This window comes from Gracilinanus agilis, chromosome 6 (assembly GCF_016433145.1).
Source record: "Gracilinanus agilis isolate LMUSP501 chromosome 6, AgileGrace, whole genome shotgun sequence".
NCBI classification, from domain to species: domain Eukaryota; kingdom Metazoa; phylum Chordata; class Mammalia; order Didelphimorphia; family Didelphidae; genus Gracilinanus; species Gracilinanus agilis.
The window spans coordinates 283,295,712-283,319,085 of NC_058135.1; the positions used below are offsets into that span (position 1 = coordinate 283,295,712).

Genomic DNA, 23,374 nt, shown 5'->3' on the forward strand with positions numbered 1-23,374 from the left:
GTAGGATGACCAATGAAGAGTAAGGAAGAAAGGAAGCAAAGGGTGAGAGAGGTGAGCAGAATGTAGCTGAGACTGCGATTATTGGCTTTCACTATGGGGGTGTCTCTGTGCATCACAAACACTCCAAGGACAAAGGTTGTGAGGATGGAGAAGCAGAGAGCTGCAGAGGCCAGAATCATTCCCAGAGTCTCTTCATAAGCCAGATAAGTCATCCTCTTGGGCAGGCATCTATCTTTCTCCTTGCTTGGGTACTGATCTTCAGGGCATTGCAGACACTGTTCTGTATCTGGGAATATAACAAAAATGAATCTCACTATTGCTTATAAAGGGCATTCTTTTCTTTCTCCAGTAAATAACAGTTTTTGTCATTTCACATAAAGCTCAACTTCTTTTCAGACTCTTTCTTCTCAATCAGAAGAACAAGGAATCTAGAGACTCAATAAAATGAACTCATATTTCAGGTTCTCTCTATCTCAATATATTAATGAAAATACTACATATATTATTCATTACCTATGATATGTTTATTGAACAAAATTAGGCTATTTATAGCTCATTCCAAAACTAAACCAGCCACATTAAAGACTAAGTGATCATTTTACATATAAAATCATGATTTCTCACAATAGTAATGAGCCATAGAAGCAATTGATTGTGTCATTTTTGTTATAGATGAAGGTCATATAATAATAAATAACATGAAAAAGCCTTTTAAAATGTCATTCCTTTAAATCAAGTCATAATTACAAGGCTTCAGGATTCTTTGGAATCTATGATTTTGCTGATGGAAATCAAACATTCTTCACTTTAAATTGTTACTGATAATTTTAATATTTTGATTTTTAAATTAGAAACTATATTATGCATCTATGGCAATGTCTCCATAGTTTCCTAAGCTTAATAAGTATAGATGTCAAATCTCTTTTCTTCATGTATTCCATTCATTAGGGTGATACAAACTTGCATTTCTTCAGTAACAGGGACCATTGATCTTAGAAGGTATATTTGTTATAAATGTATATAAATACTTGAGTTTTTAGGTATATTTTTATCTGAAATATTAACAAATTAACTAATTTTAATTATGTGTTCATTTAAGCTCAGGAGATTAAGTTAGTGAAATTTAGAGTTATATAAGTGAAAGCGTTTTTGGAAAAGAAATTTGATGAAATAGCATTTATATAAACACTGTGGTAGTTTGGAAATGATTCACTTCTCAAGAGGAATGATTTGAATTTAGTCATTATGTGGAAATATTAGGAAATAATGCACCTTTCTTGCCATCAAAGCTTGTATAAGAAAAAAATTAAGTAAAAAGAATCAGTAGCAGGTAGAATCAAGACAAACCTGTCACCCTCTGATTTATACATGGAATTCATCCACTCACTATTTCCATTTCATTTGTATATTAGCACCACAAGATTTATAACATTTTCATTCTTTTTGTCATTAAGAAATGGAGGCAGCCATGAATTCTCAGCATGTCACGCTCCCTTTATTTTATTCAAGAATGACAATCACAAAGGAAAAAAAATATAAGAAAAGCAAATATCTTAAAATATGATCCTTGGTCTTATATACTCAATTCTGTCTATTCACTGGAAATAACAGAGTTAGAGAAATTGACTGGTGTAAGTCAGACAGTTTATTCATAGGTTAAAGATATTAAGTATTTCTTTAATCTCTCTATTTTGAATGTGAAATACTTGTCAGAGGACTAAGGAATTGTTGTTTTTGTTGCTATTTTTTATCTTTCATTTTAAATAAATGATGTTATGAGTGTTAATACTCTATTTTTAACTTCTCTTATATTTTTGACATTTGAGAAATCTTTTTTTGAGAAGTACAGGTAGAAAAAATATTTTATTTACTCTGCATGTCATTAGATTGTGAATTGAACTTTTTTTTTTAAAGTGATAATAAAAATAGATATTTTGTGTAGATAGAATCTTCACTGTCTGGTGTGAAGATAGGATTAATTCTCCCCTGCCCAATTTTTAGATTTAATCACCAAAGGCATATACATCCCACTTATCTTTTAGTATGGGGAGGTCTGTGACCCACGTGTGCTACAGTAAGTGATAGATCACAATCACCTCACTGCCCCCTGGACAGTCCTAAGCAAAGCTTTAGCTGTAATTAATCCACATAAAGTGGAAGGAGGGCACAGGAAGTGAGGAAAGGAATGGTCTTTAAAAGTGGCAAGAAATTCCTGTGAGGAGGTCTTTCACCTTCAACTTGACCTTGAAGGAGTTCTGGCTTAAGACCTCAGACTGCTCTTGGAATTTTCCCTTAGAACTACCACATGGGTGAGTGGAAAAGGTTTGCATGCTTTCCTTGTTTTTCTGAGAGATACTAGACTCCAGAGGGGCCCCTTCTCTTAGAGGTGGACTCTTAGATAAAACTATTATTTAATTGACCCCTAAGCCCTCTAGCTGGTGCTTCTGGAGTCCTGCCTGAGTAAATAGTCTAGCTTGTTAAGCTAGATTTCTTACTCTGCCCTCTTTCTCATTTCTCTACTTTTACTTTCTCCTTTTGTAAAAAACTACCATAAAAAGTCATTCTGACTTGAGTAATAATTATGGCAACCACACTCCTATTAATTTAGTCAGTCCCTTTAATTTTTACCCCTTACAGTGGCTGGATGTCACATTAATGCTCCAAATTGAGGTCAAGGGGAAGAGCCCTAGGAACATGTCCCAGAACCAAAGGTTGCGGGTTGGGGTCAAGAGAAAAGATAAAGGTGTGGAATGAGACACGCCCATTCATGCTATTCTCTTGGAGGTGGCAATGGAGCACCATGGCTGAGGGAGACAACCATGTGGAGGACCATGTGGTCAGAGTTAGGTTAGATTAGGCTAAAATCTCGATATATCTGCTTTCTCTGTTTCAAGTGATTATTAATAAACTCTATGGAAAATAAGAACCTGAAGTCATTAATTTAAATATAACAGTTTTGGTGACCAGAAGTCCAGGGTTTAGAATCCTTAATTCTCCTCTCTTAAGTTGTAGAGTAGTTTGTTGTTTTTTTTTTAATAGACAAAAGGATAGATTAGCTTTAAGGCCACAGCCATTGGTGTGATCATGTAAAGCTTTGGAAACCCAGCCATCTCCCTCCTGCCTGCCATTTTTGCCTGACTGCCAGGGACTCCTTGCCCAGACTGCTCAGCCCCTTGCCTCTACTGATAAGCCACTTCCTCCTCTTCTTACCTCTTCTCTCAAGGCCCACTTCTCTTCTCACTGCTTCCCTTGTGGAGCCTGCTGTGTAGACAGTGAGATTTGCTACACCTCCCTCCTTCCTTTCTCTTTATGGAGCTACAGCATCATGGCCCAGAATCCTGGTCTGGTGAGAGAGGGTTGAATAAGTTCTGATTTTCTGACCCAAGAACCAGGAATAACCCAAAAATTCAATCGGGAGTCCATTTTTTCTATTTTTCAAGGCCTTTCCTGAGACTCCACATGACTGCAGCATTAGCTTAGGTGGGAGGTGGGGCATTGTGCTGTTTTTTTTAATTTTTATTTTGAATATTTTCCCTTAGTTACATATTTCATATTCTTTCCCTCTCCCCCAAAAGTCCCCTAACCCTCCTTAGCCAATGCACAATTCCACTGGGTTTTACATATATCATTGATCAAGGCCTAATTCCATATTATTGATAGTTGGACTAGAGTTATCGTTTAGTGTCCACATCCCCAATAATATGCCCATCAGCCCATGTGTTCAAGCAGTTGTTTCTCCTCCCACAGTTCTTCCTCTGAATATGGCTAGTTTTCTTTCTCATAAATCCCTCAGACTTTCTCTGGGTTCTTGCACTGCTGCTAGTACAGAAGTCCATTATGTTCGATTGTACCACAGTGTCTCTGTGTATAATGTTCTCCTGGATCTGTTCCTTTCACTCTGTATCAATTCCTGGAGTTCCTTCCAGTTCACATGGAATTCCTCCAGTTTATTATTCCTTTGAGCACAAAGTATTCCATCACCAACAGATACCACAATATGTTCAGCCATTCCTCAATCAAAGGAAATTCTCTCACTTTCCAATTTTTTGCCACCCCAAAGAGCACAGCTATAAATATTTTTGTACAAGCCTTTTTCCTTATTATCTCTTTGGGGTATAAACCAAGCAGTGCTATGGCTGGATCAAAAGGCAGAGAGTCTTTTAAAGCCTTTGACCATACTTCCAAATTGCCATCCAGAATGGTTGGATCAGTTCACATGTCCACCAGCAATGCATTAATGTCCCAATTTTGCCACGGTGGTGGGGCTTTGTGAAGAGCAGCAGAAGGATCCCTATAGCTGCCTCACAATCACTTGGGGTTCCAGGCCCTGCCACCTCAATTGACACTAGAAGCATTCAGGGCTTAATATATTTAATGAAATATTTTAAAAGAAAATGATAAATTTACTCTAATAAAGACTTGGGTTTTTTGGAAGAAATTTTGCCTATCATTAATAAAAATTATGAAAAAGTATAGGACATTTTAAAGACATAACATTTACACGAATCAGCTATCAGGTATTCACTCTATTTTGAAACCACAGGATGAACCTAGCTTTGATTTATATGTTCAGAATAAGTACGAATAAGAACATAAGAATAAATAAAGGATTTGTATGTGAGGGAAATAGAAGAATTTAATATTCAAGGCATATGCTTTGGTGAATGAAATTTTGCTTTTTGAGGTAAATATTCTTAAGACTACCATGTAACTCAAAAACATTACTGTTTATATTTATTGTAAAAAAAATTCAGCTTAAGATTCAAAACTAAAATTTGAAAAAATAAAGAAATTCAATGTCTGCAATTTGGGAGAACTAGTTCTCTTTAAGTACCTACCTGACCCATTGGAAATCTTCCCTTCAGGGCAGAGAGTACAATCAAAGCAACAGATGGGCTGACTTTTATGGAGTGTCTTCCCGAAGCCAGGGCCACAGCTAACACTGCATGTAGAACTTGGAGTCTGAGTTTCCATCAATGGAAGAGAAAAAATAAAAATGATTGCTAAAAGGTACTTGCAATGACCCATTCATTGATGATTTCAGACCCCTCTTATGGAAGCCACTTATAATAAGATATTTAAGGTTGTGAAGAGCAAGGATGGTATATTTCTGAATGGATATTTTCTTCCTATTTTTTCCTATTTCATTCTGGGTCATTTTTTCCCTGAGTCGTGAGTGTGCATAGAACAGTCACCAGACACAATCAAGTTCCTTCATTCTTTAAACATTAATATGTTGTTGGCACATCTTCCACAACGTGCATGATATTAGTGTATCTCTACAGTGCACTTCATCTTTGTAGGACAAATTTTGAAGTAATTCATTGAGCTCAGGAGAGGAAATATTTCCTTATATTGTGTTTGCCATAGAAGTCCTCTTTTTTGTGTTTGAATGAGGTATTGTGAATGTTTAAAGAGACATGACTATAGAGAGGCTACAATATAATTAACTGATTAAATACTTCTGCTTGATTGAATCTAAGTAAGAACCAAATGATATGATTGGTTGACATTCTTTCTTAGACTGATTTTTGCAGGTTCCTCTGGCTATTTGAAGAGGGTTGGGATCAATCTAGTCACATAGAGTAATAAAATTGAATCAATATATATGTTCTATTATCAGAAGAGGACTACATATGTACAACATTCTAATTTGTTGTCATTTTTGCCTGTGTCCAACTTGCTGTAAACCAACTTGGAGTTTTCTTGGCAAAGAGATTATAGTGGTTTATCATTCCATTTTCCAACTGAATTTACAGATATAAAAAAGTGAAGCAAAGAGGATTAAGTTACTTTGCCAAGATCATAAAGCTAAAAATAATAATAAGAAGAAGCCAGATTTAAACTGGAGAAGAGGTGACTCCCTAACTCCAGGATCTCTGCCCATTAAGTCACCTTATTTAAGTTAATCATCTCTGAAAGCACTCATAGATGTGTTATCAGAAATTTTGGGACCCTTGAACTACATTTCCCATGAGCTGACTGGCTTTCTGTTGTTACACAATGATGTAGACAAGGGGCTGATGTTCCACTTCCTCTTTACTTCCTATCCTGACATGGTGAGAGCTGGAAATAGTAGGGCTCTTAAACAGCCTTAGCTAGCATGGCGCGTGACTTTATTTTCTAATGACTTCTAATAAACCTTTGAAAAACTATGACATTTTAAAGTTATCATTTTATAGATTCATTTTATTTTTTACATTTGGCAACCAGAAGTTTGGAGAAAGAACTCTCAATTTTTCAAGATAGCCTAAATAAATTTAGTAAAAATCCATGCTGTTGCTGACAGCTCCAGCTGCCTATTCCTGCTTCTTCTGTTCCTGATCTTTCAACTGCTGGCTGCCCCTGCCTGCCCCTCTATGGGAATGGAATTCTAGCTGCTATTGCTGATGCTGCCTATCTTAGACAGTGCCTGGAAACACTAGTCCTTCCTGGTGCTGCTACTGATTGGAGCTGATCTTGGGAGGCTGGAAAGTAAACACCACCTCCCTTTTTTTTTCTAGCTCCTTTCCTAGGAAGCCAGTGAATGTTCCCTCCTAAGCAATAATTAGCCTCCTAAAGGGCTTTGTAAGGGAGAAAAAGGAGTTTTATGGGTTCAATATATTAAAATATGGTCGCCAGAGGATTGAACTATTATCAATCCTCAATTAAGTATAATCTCAAGTCAAAATTGACTTTTATGAAAGTTTATTTACAATTAAGAAGGTTAAAGGTAGGGAAATTGAGAGTGAGAAACTCTGGCCCAGACCAGAGGCCCAGACCAGGTAAGAATTTAGAGGCCCAAGCAGAGGGGCACAGAGGTTAATTAAACAAGGCTTCTAGCCACAAGGCCTTTTACAATTAGAGAGGCAAGAGAGGCCTCCCTGAGGGTAGAACCTCCAGAAACACCAAGGGAAGAGAGAAATAAGGTCAGCCTAATTTACCCACGTGACAATTCAAAGGGAAGGAGTCTGAGGTCTCAGCAGAGATCCTTCTACACCAAGTTCAAAGTGTGAACTGTCTCCACAGGAAGTTACCATCATACTTAAAAGAGCATCTTTCCTCACTTCTTGCATCCACCTTTAATTTGCATGTCCAATCATAATAGATGCTTCTCATAGTACTGCCTAGGGGGAAGTCAGTTGATTCTGATTCATCACTCCCTCTCACACGTGTGGATTACAGACCTCCCAGAATTAAAGGTGCTCTCATCTTTGGTGACTAAATCTAAAGATGGGCAGTGTAGACTTAATCTAATTATCACAGCTTTTACCAGAGAGCTTTTAACTCTTAACCACCCTGTTTACATGAGTTTTTGAGCCTGGCTTTTCCAGTCCCTACCCTAGCTAGGTTTCCATGCTCTGTCTGCGGGGGAATGGACTGAGATAGCACATTGGCCCTAGCATTTTACCCCAAAGGTGAAGGGAAAAAAGGTTACTCTTCAAAACAGGAAACAGAATGGCAAGTATGGCCCACATTGCCTATTTCAAACAGATCCCAGCTGTGGGATACTTTTTCTTCTTACCATTCCTATGTGCACTGGTCCTTGCAATTATGCTGCCTGAGATTCAGTGGAGAAATTCATTTCCCTTAAAACCCTGGCCATTAGGGCCTGTCCAGTCTCTGTGCCTCATCCCATTTGGGGGTCATCCACACCATGCTCAGTGCAGAATTCTCCCTCACTATGATGATATTGAGATCAAAGATAAAAAGAACTTAAATAAATAAAAACAAACTTTAAAAACATCTGGAGATAAAATTAGTAAGCTTTCTCTGACTCCATTGTCTTTTTTTTAAGTCTACATATTATTTTACTTTGCTAATTGTTTATGATTTAATTTTGTTAAGTTCATATGTTATTCTGATTAATATCTTTCTGTTACACTGAATCATTTTAAGCTACTGTATTTTTGGCTATTAGATAAATTCTGTTACATGATATTATTTGTACCTCCCCATGCTTCTACTACAGCAAATATCATTGTAAAAATGCATTCACCTTACACAAATCTTTTCATGAGATCATATGTTGCCTTAACTGTTTTTTATTCTATTTTGGCAATTGTATATAACCTTTAGAGAATTTAATGACTTAATAATTTAAAGTAATTTTAAGATGAAATCAGGGTCCACTGGTAGTTGAAGAGATGTGCAATGACACTATTTTATTTTATCCCCATTTACACATTCATAAAAATTTAATGGATGAGAAGTTTGAAGTGATTTTCACTATTTCTCTGCTCCACATGAAATTGGTGGGATATTTTGAAGACATGTCTGTAAACTATTATAATCCCATACCAAAGGGAGCAAGATGCCCAAGCAGCTTAATTACCCTGCAATGGGTTATAATCTCATCCAGGAAGTGTGAAGGATTTTCTCTGAAGTATAGTAGCTTTTAAATAATTTTTAATATTTGTAACTCTTCAATTTACTTTACTCCACCAGAATGATCTAAATTCTTGGTAACATTTTAGACCCACAAACTTTTTTATCAGCTTTCTTTATTTTTTTTCTCTAGGCTCTGCCACACATTTGGATGGAGGCAGTAAATGATTTTGTTAAAAATATCTCAGCCAAGGTTGAATGATTTGCTATACCTGTAGAATTTGTGACAAGTATACATTTTTTAAATATCACACAGCAAGTGGCTATATAGAAACTCAGGTGAATCCTATGAAACGATGTGTTTGTTTGCTATTGTCATTAAATGTGTTATTATGATTTGGGGAAAATTTTGATTCTTCTTTGAATGTGCATTATCTACTCTACTATTGTTTTGTTTTTATATCTCTGCTATTTTGTAAAAATCATTTCAACTCACGCAGTGGATCATGGCCAAGTTTAAAATCACTTTAACTGGGCCTTGATTCAAGGACCTGTTATAAATTTATTTTTCCTTTACTTACATTTTTGAAGATAAGATTATGACATTTTATATTTCATCCACAAGCTTTTTTCTTTTTTATCTGGATTTTTTGATGTTTTTGGATTTCTTTTGATAATTGACTGATACACCCACATGACTCAGTCATGTATCTTTAGCTGATCTGGGTATTTGTCTCTATCATCTTCAATGGGGAATATGCTATTATTCTCCTCAGAGGGCTATGTATTATCATCTATAATGTAAAATTTAAATTCTTTTGAGAGTCATTTCAGGATAAGAAACTTTTTACCTCCCAAAATCCAGAAAGTAAACTGTTTGGAGAAGGCATCATTAAGATGTCTCAGAAACCTACACCACATCAAAAAGATCTACAATGAACTTTGGGGGCAGCTGATTGAAATGTGGGGAGGTGAATGCATTTGTTTTGAATGTAGAGTTATGCCAAAGGAGACTGCCCCCTACTTGGCTTTTTGTCAATGCACCTAGAAATCATTGGATCATTGGTTTTGTCCTCTTTTCTTTTCATCACCAAATTACTGTAATTTAATAGTTGGTTATGATTACAAGAGCCTTTGGGGATACCAATCTCCCTTGGCTCTCAAGGGGGAATGTGTTATTGGAAATTTTGAGGTCCTTGAACTACATTTCCCATGAACCCACCAATTTCATACGGAATGATGTAGACAGAGCAATAAAACTGAGGGGCTGGTGTTTCACTTCCTCTTTACTTCCTATGGCAGCAAGGTAACAGGTAATAACTCACTTCTTAAATAGCCTAAACTAGCATAGCACATGGCTTTATTTTCTAGAGGCTACTAACAAATCTTACAAAAACCATAATATTTTTAAAGTTATTATTTATAGATTTTTAAAATGTTTGCATACATATTCTTGAGAACACAAATTCAGGATTTAATTTTTCTGTAGTGTAAAGTACAGAAATCAGCAGCCATTTTCTGTAGGTACAAAAAAGGAGTTTCCCACTTTGGAACTCAGCAGAACCTGGCAAAGCATCCCTGGGCATGTGCCAAGGTGACAGTTAGGGACAGGGTATAAATTGACGTCCACAGACCCCTCAAGACTCAATCTTCTCCTTGGGTTAGGGAGGCAGGTGGTGACAGTCTGGGCCCTGGGAGGTGGGTAGTTTTGATATAGGCAGGCAGGCATGGTCAAACTTTATTGCTAGCCAATCAAACAACTTTTTATTTGCATAGCCAATAAGCTTTATTTCCATTCAAGAATATTCAACAAACAACAAGAATTTCAACAGCATCTGCCCCAGGGATTTCATAGCCCTGGACTCAGCACCAAACAGCTCAAGAGTCAGAGGGAGACCCCCAAGGTCCCTTTGAATTCTGCTCCTTAGAGGACATATTAATTTTAAATATTTATTTAGACATAATACTTTAGGAAAGATTATTCAGGGTACCCATCACCCACTCTCATTCTCCCATTTTCCTACCCTTCAATTTACCACATAAACCCAGTTTAATCTCTAAGCCTATAGTGATCTTTAAAAGACAACTTATCTTGATGACAGTATCAGTAATTGTGTAGTCAGATCCTGATAACATTTTGAACTGATCATAGCCACTTCAAAGCTTGTGCTAACCTTATAAATAATACCAAACATTTCAGGAAATCAACATTCTACTTCCTCCTTACCTTCTTCCCAACTGACTGCCAGAGACTGGTCTCTAAGGCTTATGGTTAGCAAGAGAATTCTTACTCTTAAAGGAGGCTTAGCCCAGCTAGTGTGGGGAACAAATCTTATTCTCATATCAAGCTGTAGTTTGGGCTTCTCCTGAGTTATCCCATATACTACCTTAGTCCCTTACTGGTCATAACAGTAGTTACAGAATGCCCAATATTGGTTACTCTTTGGAGTTACAGACACCTGTGGAGGGAAAAAAAAAGTTGGTTCCATTCTCCATCCTATTGTTATTCAAATTTGTCCACTTGATCTGGAAAATTTCAAGATTTTCATCAAATGAAAAATTCAGATCATTGTGTAACTTAGTTGGAAACATTTTGAAAGAGTATTAAGAAAAGGAAATTAGAAAAATCAAGGTTCTATCTTGCTCAGAGAAAAAGGGAAGAGTAAGTAGATGTCTTGTCCCAAATACTTCAAAAGTCATGAGGGAAGTTCTTGGGGCCATTGAAGAGACAACAGTGGCCAGGTATCTAACAGGATCTTTTATGCAGGTCATATTATTCACCTTCCTCTTACCTGAGCAAAATCTTCTGGCCAATCTATATCCTCTTCATTAATGATTAATTCTTTGTCATGAGGAATTACTTCTCCAACTTTCACCTGCGTGTCAATATGACCAAGGAAAGCTTTAAAGTTCAAGATATCATATCTCTCATCAGCCATCCTGGCAGCATACCCACATGAGTCATCCTTGTCATCAAGGACAGGATTGACACATTTCAGGAAGTGGTGGAGCTGAAGGAAAGGACAGAAACTGGTTACTCCTTGGGGAAATAAGGAGTTATTCCCATATCCAAAAGCTTGATAATGCATTTGGAGCTTACAAAAGCTGTCATTCTCTTGCTTTTTAAAATTCTTCTAACTGAGATCTTCCTAACACTCTGTATTCTACTTCTCCTTTTCCTAGCAAATAGTAGCCTACAGAAGAGTAATTGGGCCAGTAAATTTACATATATACTAGATAAAGAACAGCTAAAAGTAACTTTATCTTCCCTCCACCAAATCATGAATTTCTTTCAAATATTTCTTTTTTATGACATTTCAAGTTCTTTGGTAAAAGCTATATTGACAGACAACTTAGAGCTTTCTATATATAGAAGCCTACTATTTCTTCCCTTCTACATAGTCAGTGCTTTGAAAACTAGAACATTCTTGGACCTTTCCTCATATCCACAGAACTTAGGATAGTTTCTAACACAGAGTACAGGCTTAAGAAAAGTGTATTGATATAGGAATTTCTAGGAAATATATTTGAACTTGTAAAAAGTCTCTTTGATTTTAAAAAAAAGGTTTATCAAAATTCTGTAGAGAATTTGATGAGTTGAATTTAGAATTAAAGGACAATTTGACATTCATAGTGATGCAATTCAAATAAAGAAGAAAAAGGGAATACAAATGATTCAAAAATTGTAAAATTCCAATATCTTGAGGAGTTCTGGGAAGATGGTGGCTTAGATGGAGCAAATCTTAAAACCTTCACACCCTTTCCACATTGAGATAGAAAACAATGGCTTTGAGAAGAAAGAGGACCAAATCTAACAATGGGACAGAGCAGGGAGATCCTACTGCTAAAAATCTCAAGAAGTACACCAAGGAAAAGGCTAGAATTCTTGAAATGTCGAGTCTGAGGGTATAGAAAGGTAATCCCAGGACCCCTCCCCCACTAGCTGTGGGAAGTCTCCATTAGTCCCTGAAATCTCTGGGCAGGCACAGAGGCCTGGAGAGAAAGCCTTGCTGGTGCCAGTATTGGGAAGTTGAACACAGGCACTAGGGAGGTGTCTGGAGGAGAAAGCCAGAGAAAACATCAAAAACACTTGGAAGATGGCAGCTTAGATGGAGACAAGTCTCAGACCACCTGGCGTTACCACACTGAGATAGAGAACAAAGAACTTCAAGAGGAAAGAAAACTAGGTTAAATAGGAAGGACAGAGCAAGGGGACCCTACTGCTGGACAGCTAAATGAAAACACTCCACTTTGTCCCTCCATTTCTTTTTTTTTCTCTCCAGGTTTTAGCCTCAGGGCACATTAAGCAATACAGAGGAATCCAATCAATACAGGCTTAATCCCATCAACTGGACAGACAAGAAGTCTTCAGAGGGCAGGGAAACTCAAACACCTCAATGCTATAGACTGCAGGGAATGAAACTACAAGCCTCCATTGCCAGCTGAGGGACGATCTTTCATCAAAGATCATTAAATACGTTTGCTCAAACTAGCAGAACCAGAAAAGGAAAAATATGAGTAAACAACAGAAGAAGAGAAAAGAAATTATAATTGGCAGCTTCTTTCAAGGAAGTGAAAAGAGAGCAAATGAAATAGAAGAGGACAAAGCTCCAGTGAATTGGACACAGGCTTTGGAAGATCTCAAAATTTAATTAACTCAAGAATTTCAGGAACTCAAAAAGCAATCAAGAGAGGATGAAGACAATTTGAAAAAGGAAATACATGAACTAAAACAAGAAAATAATGTCTTAAAAGCCAGAATTGGCCAGCTTGAAAATGAAACAAAGAAGGCAAAAGATGATCTACAAAGTAAATAAGACCAGAAGGAGAAGGATGACCAAAAAGCCAGGGATGAAATTGAGTCTTTAAAAAATAGAATTCAACAACTAGAAGCAAATGATTTCACAAGGCAGAAAGAATATATAAAACAAAATTTAAAAAATGAAAAATTTGAGGAGAATATGAAACATCTCATTGATTCAACCAAAGATCTGGAGAGCAGCTAGGAGAGACAATTTAAGAATTATTGGTTTAGACAACATCATGCAAGAAAAATTTTTTTAAAACCCTTACCTTTAGTCTTGGAGTCAATACTGTGTATTAGCTCCAAGGCAGAAGAATGGTAAGGGCTAGGCAAGGGGGGTAAAGTTACTTGCCCAGGGTCACACAGCTGGGAAGTGTCTGAGGTCAGATTTGAACTTAGGACCTCCTATCATTTGGCCTGGCTCTCAATTCGCTGAGCTACCCAGCTGCCCCCATCGTACAAGGAATATCAGAGACAATTGCCCTGACATTCTTGAACAAGAGGGAAAAGTGGAAATTGAAAGAATCCACAAATCACCTCCTACATTTAATCCACAACTGAAAACTTCCAAGAATATTATAACCAAATTCAAAAACTACCAGTCCAAGGAAAAAATATTACAAACTGCTAAAAAGAAGACATTCAGATATCAGGGAACCATAGTTAGGATAACACAGGATCTGGCTGCATCCACATTGAAGGACAAGAAGGCATGGAACATAATATTCCAGAAAGCAAGAGAACTCGGTCTACAACCAAGAATCAACTATACAGTAAAACTGACAATATTTTTGCAGGGGAAAGTATGGTCATTCAATAAAATTGAGGAATTCCAAGCATTCATAAAGAAAAAAACAGACTTAAACAGAGAGTTTGCTGCCCAAACACAGAACTCAAGAGAATCAACATAAGGTAATTAAGAGAGCTTGGGGAAAAATCTTTTCTTTAAGAGACCCAATAATTTCAATTGATTTGTATCCCTAGGAAAAAAGAAGATATCGGCAAATATTAAAAATTTTTATTATAAACAGGGCAACTAGAAGAAGTTTACTTAGAGGGAACAGTGACAAACTGTATAGGATGAAATGTCAAGAAATATATATATTATATATATATGTATATGCATATACATATATATATATACATATACATATATATGTAGGTGTGTATAAATATATACAAAACTAGAGGGACAAAAAGGAGATAATATTAAGAAAATGGGAAAACAAACAAAATGGAGTAAATTTACTCCATAAAGAAGCATGTGAGGTGAACATGGGAGAATAACAATACACTGGAAGGGTAAAGAGGTTGAAGAGAGGAAATATTTAATACTAAAGTGCATTGAAATCAACTTAAAGAGGGAAGAATAATAAGATCTATTGGAGCAGAGAATTGATTCTCTCCCTATAGAGAATTAGAAGGGTAACAAAAGGACTTGTGGGGAGGGAAGCAACACTAGGAAGGGAGAGGGTGGGGGGGTAGCATAAAAAAAAACCCTAAAGAATAATAAGAAGGGAATAAAAAGGGAGAGGGGAGAAAGGGAAGTACAATAACAGAGGGGATTAGGGGAACTGATTAAAAACAAAACACTGGTGTAGAAGGAAATAGTGAAAGAAGAAAGGGCAGGACAAGGAGAGAGAATCAAAATGTCTGGGAATACACAGTTGATAATTATAACTCTGAATGAGAATGGGATGAACTCAACCATAAAAGGGAAGCAAATAGCAGAGTGGATTAGAAACCAAAATCCTACCATATGTTGTCCACAAGAAACACCCATGAGATAGGCAGACATACATAGACTAAAAATGAAAAGATGGAGCAAAATCTATTCAGGTTCAACTGAGAAAAAGAAGGTAGGAGTTGCAATCATATCTTTTGATAGAGTCAAAGTAAAAATAGATCTTGTTGAGAGATAGAGAAGGTAATTACATCCTAATCAAAGTCAGTATAAATAATGAAGAAATATCATTACTCAACATGTATGCACCAAATGGTATGGCACCCAAATTTCTGAAGGAGAAGCTAGTGGGGCTCAAGGATGATATAGATAGCACAACTATACTAGTGGGTAACCTCAACTTTCCCTTACCAGATCTAGATAAAACAAACCAAAATACAAATAAGAAAGAGATGAGAGGTGAATGAAATCCTAGAAAAATTAGAGTTACTAGATATGTGGAGAAAAATAAATAGGGACAAACAGGAATACACCTTTTCAGCAGCACATGGAACACTCACAAATATTGACCGGGTACTAGGGCATAAAAACATGGCAAACAAATGCAAAAAACAGAAATAATATACGTAATCTTATCAGATCATAATGCAATAAAATAGTTATTAGTAAGAGTACATGGAAAAGCAAACCAAAAACTAATTGGAAATTAAATAATATGATTCTCTAAAATAAATTAAAGAACAAATCATAGTAACAACTCTGAGATATCGCCTCACACCCAGCAGACTGGCTAAAATGATAGCAAAGGAGAGTAATGAATGTTGGAGGGGATGTGGCAAAATTGGGCCATTAATGCATTGCTGGTGGAATTGTGAATTTATCCAACCATTCTGGATGGCAATTTGGAACTATGCCCAAAGAGCACTAAAAGAATGCCTGCCCTTTGATCCAGCCATACCATTGTTGGGTTTGTACCCTAAAGAGATCATAGGGGAAAAGAAATGTAGAAAAATATTTATAGCCATGCTTTTTGTGGTGGCAAAAAACTGGAAAACGAGGGTATGCCTTTCAATTGGGGAATAGCTGAATAAATTGTGGTATATGCTGGTGATGGAATACTATTGTGCTCAAAGTCATGAAGAACTGGATGAATTCCATGTGAACTGGAAAGAACTCCAGGAATTGATGCAGAGTGAAAGGAGCAGAGTCAGAACATTGTACACAGAGACTGACACACTGTGGTAAAATCAAATGTAATAGACTGCTGTACTAGCAGCAATGCAATGACCCAGGACAATTCTGGGGGACTTATGGAAAAAAAATGCTCTCCACATTCAGAGGAAGAACTACAGGAGTGGAAACACAGAAGAAAAACAATTGCTTGAATACATGGGTTGATGAGGACACAATTTGAGATGTAGACTTTTTATGACCACCCTAAAACAATTATCAACAATATGGAAATAGGTCTTGATCGATGTCACATTAAGAAACCAATGGAAATGTGCACTAGCTATAAGGGTTTGCTCTCAGTATGAATTTAAAAATGAATATGGAAACAACTATAAGGTACCACCTTATGTTTATCAGAAATGACAAAACTTTGAGGTGATGAGAGAAAAATAAATATTCTAATTGATTACTGACTGAATAGCGAACTTTTTCCATCATCAAAGAACAGGAGCTTCTCTCTCCCATTCATGAACATAAAACCACAGCCTCAAAGGATCTCAGCAAATAATCAGTGAATCTGAAACTTGGCTCTTGGGTTACTTTCTTCTATGCACTGGTCTGACAAACCTTTACCTATCCATTTCCTAATTTCATAATCTGTTTGACTCCCAGACAAAGAAGATCCCTCTCTGCTATTTTACTTTTCTGAATCCTATTACAAAAGTAATTTTTTTTTGGAAAACAAAATTTGGAAAATATAATTGAGTGGACATATTTTCTATTGACATTTCTCATTTGCCCATTAAACCAGAGCTGTTTTCTTCCTCATCTATTCTTAAATTTCCTTTTTCAAACAACTTAAAATCTACAAAAAATTTTTAAAAAGTCTTTTCTATGAATCTCATTTTTCTCACCAGACTGAGGCTACTCTAATCTTTGCCTCTCTTGACACTATGTATATAGTATTCTTTCATGTTTTTTTTTTAATCCTGGACCATCTCTTTCCTGCCTAGTCTTCTTTCTCCTGGTATATATATATATGTGTGTGTGTGTGTGTGTGTGTATGTATATATATATACATACACATATATACATACACATATATACATATCCATTTAAATTTTGTTTCTTTTTATTCTTTTTATTTAACATATATTTTATATATTTATTATATTATTATATTGATGTTATATAATATAATATGTTGTATTTTATGTTATGTTTACTTAAAATATGTATATATATTTATTTTGGTGGCTAAATGTTGGGTGCCATCAAACTCACCCTGTCTGACATGGTCACAGGTGGGAATCCAACAACTGCAAAGCAGTCCTCAGGAAGGATGGAAATACCCACTCAGATTCTCCCCTGTGGCCCCTCTCTTTCTAATACACTCTATTATTGGAATTATAATGATCAATAACACTACTCAACCTCAGGGAAACACAGAAGAATAGCTGAAGGCTGCGTAGGGCCTCTACAGCAGTGGTTCCCAAACTTTTTTGGCCTACCACCTCCTTTGCAGAAAAAAATATTACTTACCTACCCCTGGAAATTATGAAACTATTTATTGAACTCAGAATAGAATGTAATACAAATATAGTGTGGCCATCACAGCCCTCTTGGATCTCTGCAGCACCCACCGGGGGTGATGGCTCCCACTTTGGGAATCACTGCTCTATAGACTACGAGGAAAATCCCACTCTTACATGTAATGATACAGTAATTCCCCTAAACCAATTTCTTAACAACCTTGTAGAAAGTGGTCTAATGTTAAAAACTTTTCCTGGTTATGAAAATGGCATAAATAAGAAGCAAATGCTTACAGGTTTAAAACAAATATTTTCCCAACCTACTGAGGACCCCTATGCACCAATCTGTATAAGGGGTCATATAGAAGATATTCCTAGGCATAAACACCCACCAAAACTGTACTTAGATTTTCCATTCCCAAAACAGAAGCTTACGTAATTGGAGACCAGAAAAGACAAGCCTCCCTGATTCAGTATGTTAACTTAGGAGGACAATGGACAAAAAATAGAGAAGTTGTTTTGTGAAAATACTGGTACATCCCACTCTACCAAACTGTTTTTATTAACATCATGGCATAGGAAACACATCAAACATACCTTTGAAAAATATCGAAAGTTACTGGAGAAGGAAAAGCTGTTAGTAATGAAGTTAATGTATGAAGTATTCATTATCTCCAAGAAAAGATATATGTCGAAAATGAAATCCCATGCCAATCATATATGTAATCTTTAAAGTGTATAAAAATAAATACAGTCCAAGCCTAATCAGAGTAGTCTCTGTGACGTCTGGCTAAATTTTGACTGTCTCTCATCTCTTTACACAGAAGTCATCATCATACCAGTAACACCTGAATCCTGTGGGAGGTGAGCACCCACAGCTAAAATTATATGCCTCAGCATTAGCGTGTATAAGCAAGTCCTGTTTTTCTTCCTCATTGATATCATTTCTCCTTATGATTATTGAACTGAATTTCTTAAACTTCCTATTCAAACTGGGGTGACTGATGCAATAAAATTTCAGTTCAGAGCAATTATACTGCATTTTCAATATGCTCATTACAATTCTAGGTGATCTTTCTTCACCCAGATATCTCATGTTATATTGTAAGTTCCCTAATGGTTCTCTAAGGGATATCTCTAAGGTTTCAAAAAAAATATTACCTTCCAAGAAAGAACTGAATTTTTTCCAAGTTCTGATGTTGCCTTTGGGTCAGTTTCAAGCATTTGATGCAAAGCATGAGCCAATAAATAGACTTCATTGTAGATATTAAAACTCAGTTCCATTATGGTCTTATCTAAATGGATAGGAGATACATTTTCAAGGGACAAACTTTCAGAGCACAAGGAATACACCATTGCAGCAGGAACTTTTTCTGAAAGTCTACAATCAAAGACTACCTCCCAGAAACTCTTTAGGAAAATGTCCTCAGTGTTCACAGTGGGATTCATACTTCTTAAGAAATCAGTGAAACCAGGAATCTCCCTTTTGATTTGAGAAAGTATTAGTGTACCATGAAAATGGCTTATTTCATTATGAAAATCTGTAGAAAAATCCCAGGAAGAAGTGGTGACCAACATTTTCCCATACAATGAAAAATCACTCATTAAATTAGAAAAGTCATTAAGGGAGTCTGTATTTCCATAGATGAAAATCACATTGGATGATGATGCAATTATCCTATTAAAGATTTTAATGCCTTCATAATTTTTAAGGATAATATTTTTGGGAACTCGTTGCACAAAGGCCAGACACATGCCATTCCTGGTCATCTCCTCTTTCAAATTGCTGAAGAATTGTTCCCCTGTCATGTTATCTGAAATTACCAGCCCTACCCAAGTCCAGCCAAAATGTAGCATCAATTGGACCACTGCCAGATGCAGAGTGGATTCCTTGCTGCCCATCTGATAGACATATGGATGTTGGACGTCATCAGACAGGAGAAGATCAAATGGGCCATAGCTGATCTATGTAAACATAAAGAAGAACTGATTAGAATGATAACACATGTAATTTCAGTCCATTTTCACATTTTTATTTCAAGCAACTATCAGAGGCTTATACATAGCAGGTATTAATAAATGCTTGTTAATTTGATTTGACAGATGATAGTTACAATAGATTTAAGATAAATCAAATTTGGTAGTGGGTTCAAGTTTCAGATCACAAAATGACAGAATTCATAAAGGAGACATTCTGAAGGGAACACTGAATCTGTACCTGACCAAGAATTCTTTCTCCTATGTCTCCTTAAGCAATTAAGTCTATGTTTGAAAGGTTATAATGAAAAAAATATCATTTTCTTCTAAAAAGACTATTGTACTTTTAGACAATCCTTCCTAACAGACAACTCTTTTCTTACATTTGTAATTAAATCAACTCTTTGGAATATTTTTTCATTGCTTCTAATTCTTTCATGTTGATTCAGACAGCACATGCTGGGTGTCTCTTGAATGAATCTTTAAGTTTAATATTTGATCATAGTTGCAGTTCTTCTCCAACTGATCTCATCTCTCCTTAAACTGATACATTAACCATTCCTTTATTCAACTTTTCTAGGCCAATTTTTTTTTTCACATCAGGATCACAAAGAGGAACTAATGGCCCCAGAGTTGGTTCTAGAAGGAAAATTCTCTTTTCCAGATCCACTGAGTAAGATGGTGACTTTCTTCCACTGAAATCTAATGTCACATTTGGCATTATGCATTATCCCTACCCTACTAGTAAGAACTCAAGGAGATTAACACTGCTCCACTCTACAATCCATTAAGTATCCAAACTCCTAGTCTCTAGCACAACACTTGCTGCAGCATCAAATCTCAAGTGACTAAATTTCTCCTGGAGATAGGGGAATATTTGATATTATCCTAAATTTTATCATGAATTTTCTTAGAATGAAATAAAAGAACTAGTAGTGAATAGTGATTTAAATCAATTTGAAGTAACCTAATCAGCAAGGATATTTTGATACAGATTCCCAAACTGATCTCCTTATGAGCTGAACCCACTATGATAAAGTGTTTGGAAAAATATAGTCTCATTCTGACATCTTTATCATATTCACTGAGAAAGTGAGAAGCTAAAACAATAGTACTTCCTCATCCTATGAAATGTAATCTCATCAAATTATTTTTAGTCTTGTATATGATAAAAATGTGTAAAACTGTTGAATTGGGTTAGATTAGCAATGGTTAGTAATGGAGTCAGAGCAAGGAGGATGCTGTTATCCTTCCAAGTGGGAGAAGTAGGAGTGAATAGAATTCTTCCTCCTCCCTCTCTTGAAGCAGTTACAGCAGAAGGAAATAACAGTTAACCGAATCCCCTTTAGACCAAGTAATGGAGGCTGAACAAGCTTGACCAATCCAGGGTTAAGTTGGTAAATTGATAGGAAATAATCGCATTGAGATTAGCCGCTCCCAGTGTTTAAGACTATTCCTTAAAACTTAGGATAGTAAAGGTTCAAGTTGTCTTCAAAACAGTAGACTTGCTCTCAGTATAATAGCTGCACCAGTGCTTGCTTGGATGAAGGTTTTGCTTAGGTAATGTATATTGATGGTAAGTATAGCCTAGTATAACTTCACACAGGCTCTCAAATTGAACTAGGAAAGGCATTTATTAATTTCAGGAAAACAGGGACAGGGGAGGTGGATTTTAGGAATGTGGAAGAGGTAAGATATCTAAAATCTTCAATAAACTTGGTGGCTTTACTTTCCCCAGAGGGAGAAATGTTTTGAATAACTTAACTTTTATCTCACTCACTAACTAACCTTTCTCCTAATCTAATGTTACTAAATTTAAGATGGTGAAAGTAACCTTTTGATTGAAGATCTGTTTAAATTAGAGATTAGTTGAGATATTGCAAGTGAGGTAATTTTTCCAGTGTTCACAGCCTGGTATAGTCTCTATGGAGTAATCCAGCAATGTAACACCCTAATTCCTGAGGTCAGAGATGAGCTAACAAAAAGAGGAACCTAACTCTTCTTCCCAGCCCCTTGAACCCCAAAAAGCAGTGTCCAAAGTGTCCTTCAAAGTTGGGTGTCATGGCTTTTATACCTAGGTTCCTAACTGCCCTAACTGCCCCCTCACCTGGAGTTCTCAGGGGCACTGTGGAATTCTGTGTGGCAGCTTTAACCCCACTTAAGATCATGGATATTACAAAAATATTGCCCACAACCATGGTAATTTTATGATCCTAAGTACAACTATGAAACATTTCTATCTTGTCCCCCCAGTAACAAAGCAAATTCTTTGTCCTGAACAGCATACACTAGGAAAGTATACTCTCTCTTATTGATAGAGAACATGCCATCTCACAACTATCAAACTGGCTAAAATGAGAGAAAAGGAAAATACAAATGCTGAAAATGATTTTCAAAAATTAGCACACTTCTAGTAGTTTGTTGGTATAAATATGTTCTAATTTGAATGTATTGAAGCAATTGGTGTTTAAATATTTAGTATTCATGTTACTTTATTATCTCTATGCTAGGAGTAGACACACTTATAATTCACTGATTGTTCAAGTAACCTCAAAGTTTTGATGGTAACAATTTGTTCCAAAGGCCATGAAGGCAGTTAAAGCAAGCACTATAGAGCATAAAAAGAATAGCAATTTGTGAGTATAATTTAATTCATGTACCCATTTATAACTGGAAAGGACAATAAGAACTACATAAAGTCATCAGGATATTTTTAGGTTTTGAAAATTATATTTTTCTTGATCCTTACTTCCTTGTAATATGCATATTATATGACACTGTATAATTAATGTGGTTTGAATGGAATTGTCCTGAATCACAGTTCAGTCATTATGCAAGCATTTCCCAGATCCTGACTCTTGAAATAAAAGCTAATCCTTATACTACCATTCATAGGACTGCTAAAACACCAATGCAACTAACAACAATTTGGAAATGAGTCTTGATCAATGACATGTGTTAAAACCAGTGCAAATGTGCATCAACCATGGGGGGGGCGGGGAGGAGTGCGGGGGGTGAAGGGGAAAGCAGGAACATGAACCATGTAACCATGTTAAAAATGAATACTGATGAATGTTTAAAAAAATAGAAAAACAATAAAAAAACAAGTGATGGTAGATCACCAAGATCACTCAAGAATCAAAATTGAGATAATACCAAAGTATAATGTAGAGAATCAAGTACAATATCAATACTTTGTGGCAGAGAAGCATCACGGAATTCATTGAAATATATAGTTTCTAACTTTTCTACCACATACACCCCTCTTTCCTGCTACAGAGGCTTTGATTAGGGCTTGCAAGTAAATGACATCTTGTTTTTGTATTTAATCAGCTCTTCATTCTGTTTCCTTGCCCTGATGACTCTATCCAGACCACCAAGAGGTATTATTTTCATCATAATATTCTCAGAGGATCCAGTTAGAAAATGCACATCAGGCACTTGATAAAAGACTAACTAGAAGTAAGTTAATTTGAATGGACAAAAAATTTGTGTTCTAAGTGATACATTAGGCTTTGGCAAATCAGGCCTTGATTAAATGAAGAAGAAATTTCTCAGCTGAAATTTAAATATCACTGTTAACACCGAATCAGATGGTACTTGTTAGCACAGAATACTGAAGGGATGGGCAAGGGTTTCATACATTTTAGGAAAATGTGCAAATCAATTTCAAAATAAAAAGGAGCATATTCCTTACCCTTAAATTCTTGCTGAAAATGGACAACAGGATTGATTCTCTTACCTGTGGGACTTTATAGAGTCCTAACAAGGGGGCCATGGCCATGGACAGTGCAGAGGTCATCCCACCAATGACAGCCACTGATTTGTGCTGCATGTCACAGTTGTAGTTAGGGATGGTTGGACCCTTCCCTGACAGCCAAATCAAAGAGTTCTCCA

The 23,374-nt window shown here is 36.2% G+C and overlaps 1 protein-coding gene across 1 annotated transcript in view; it reads right to left on the minus strand.

Annotated features, from left to right (window-relative positions):
• Positions 1-23,374, minus strand: part of LOC123252747 (vomeronasal type-2 receptor 26-like) — a 103,513-nt gene that overhangs the window by 70,768 nt on the left and 9,371 nt on the right. Inside the window, exons 3-5 of the mRNA XM_044681995.1 lie at positions 23,220-23,347; positions 18,662-19,465; positions 11,100-11,318 (exon numbers count right to left, since the gene is read on the minus strand). Of these exons, the coding sequence (XP_044537930.1) occupies positions 11,100-11,318; positions 18,662-19,465; positions 23,220-23,347 (1,151 nt within the window). The remainder of the gene's footprint in view (positions 1-11,099; positions 11,319-18,661; positions 19,466-23,219; positions 23,348-23,374) is intronic.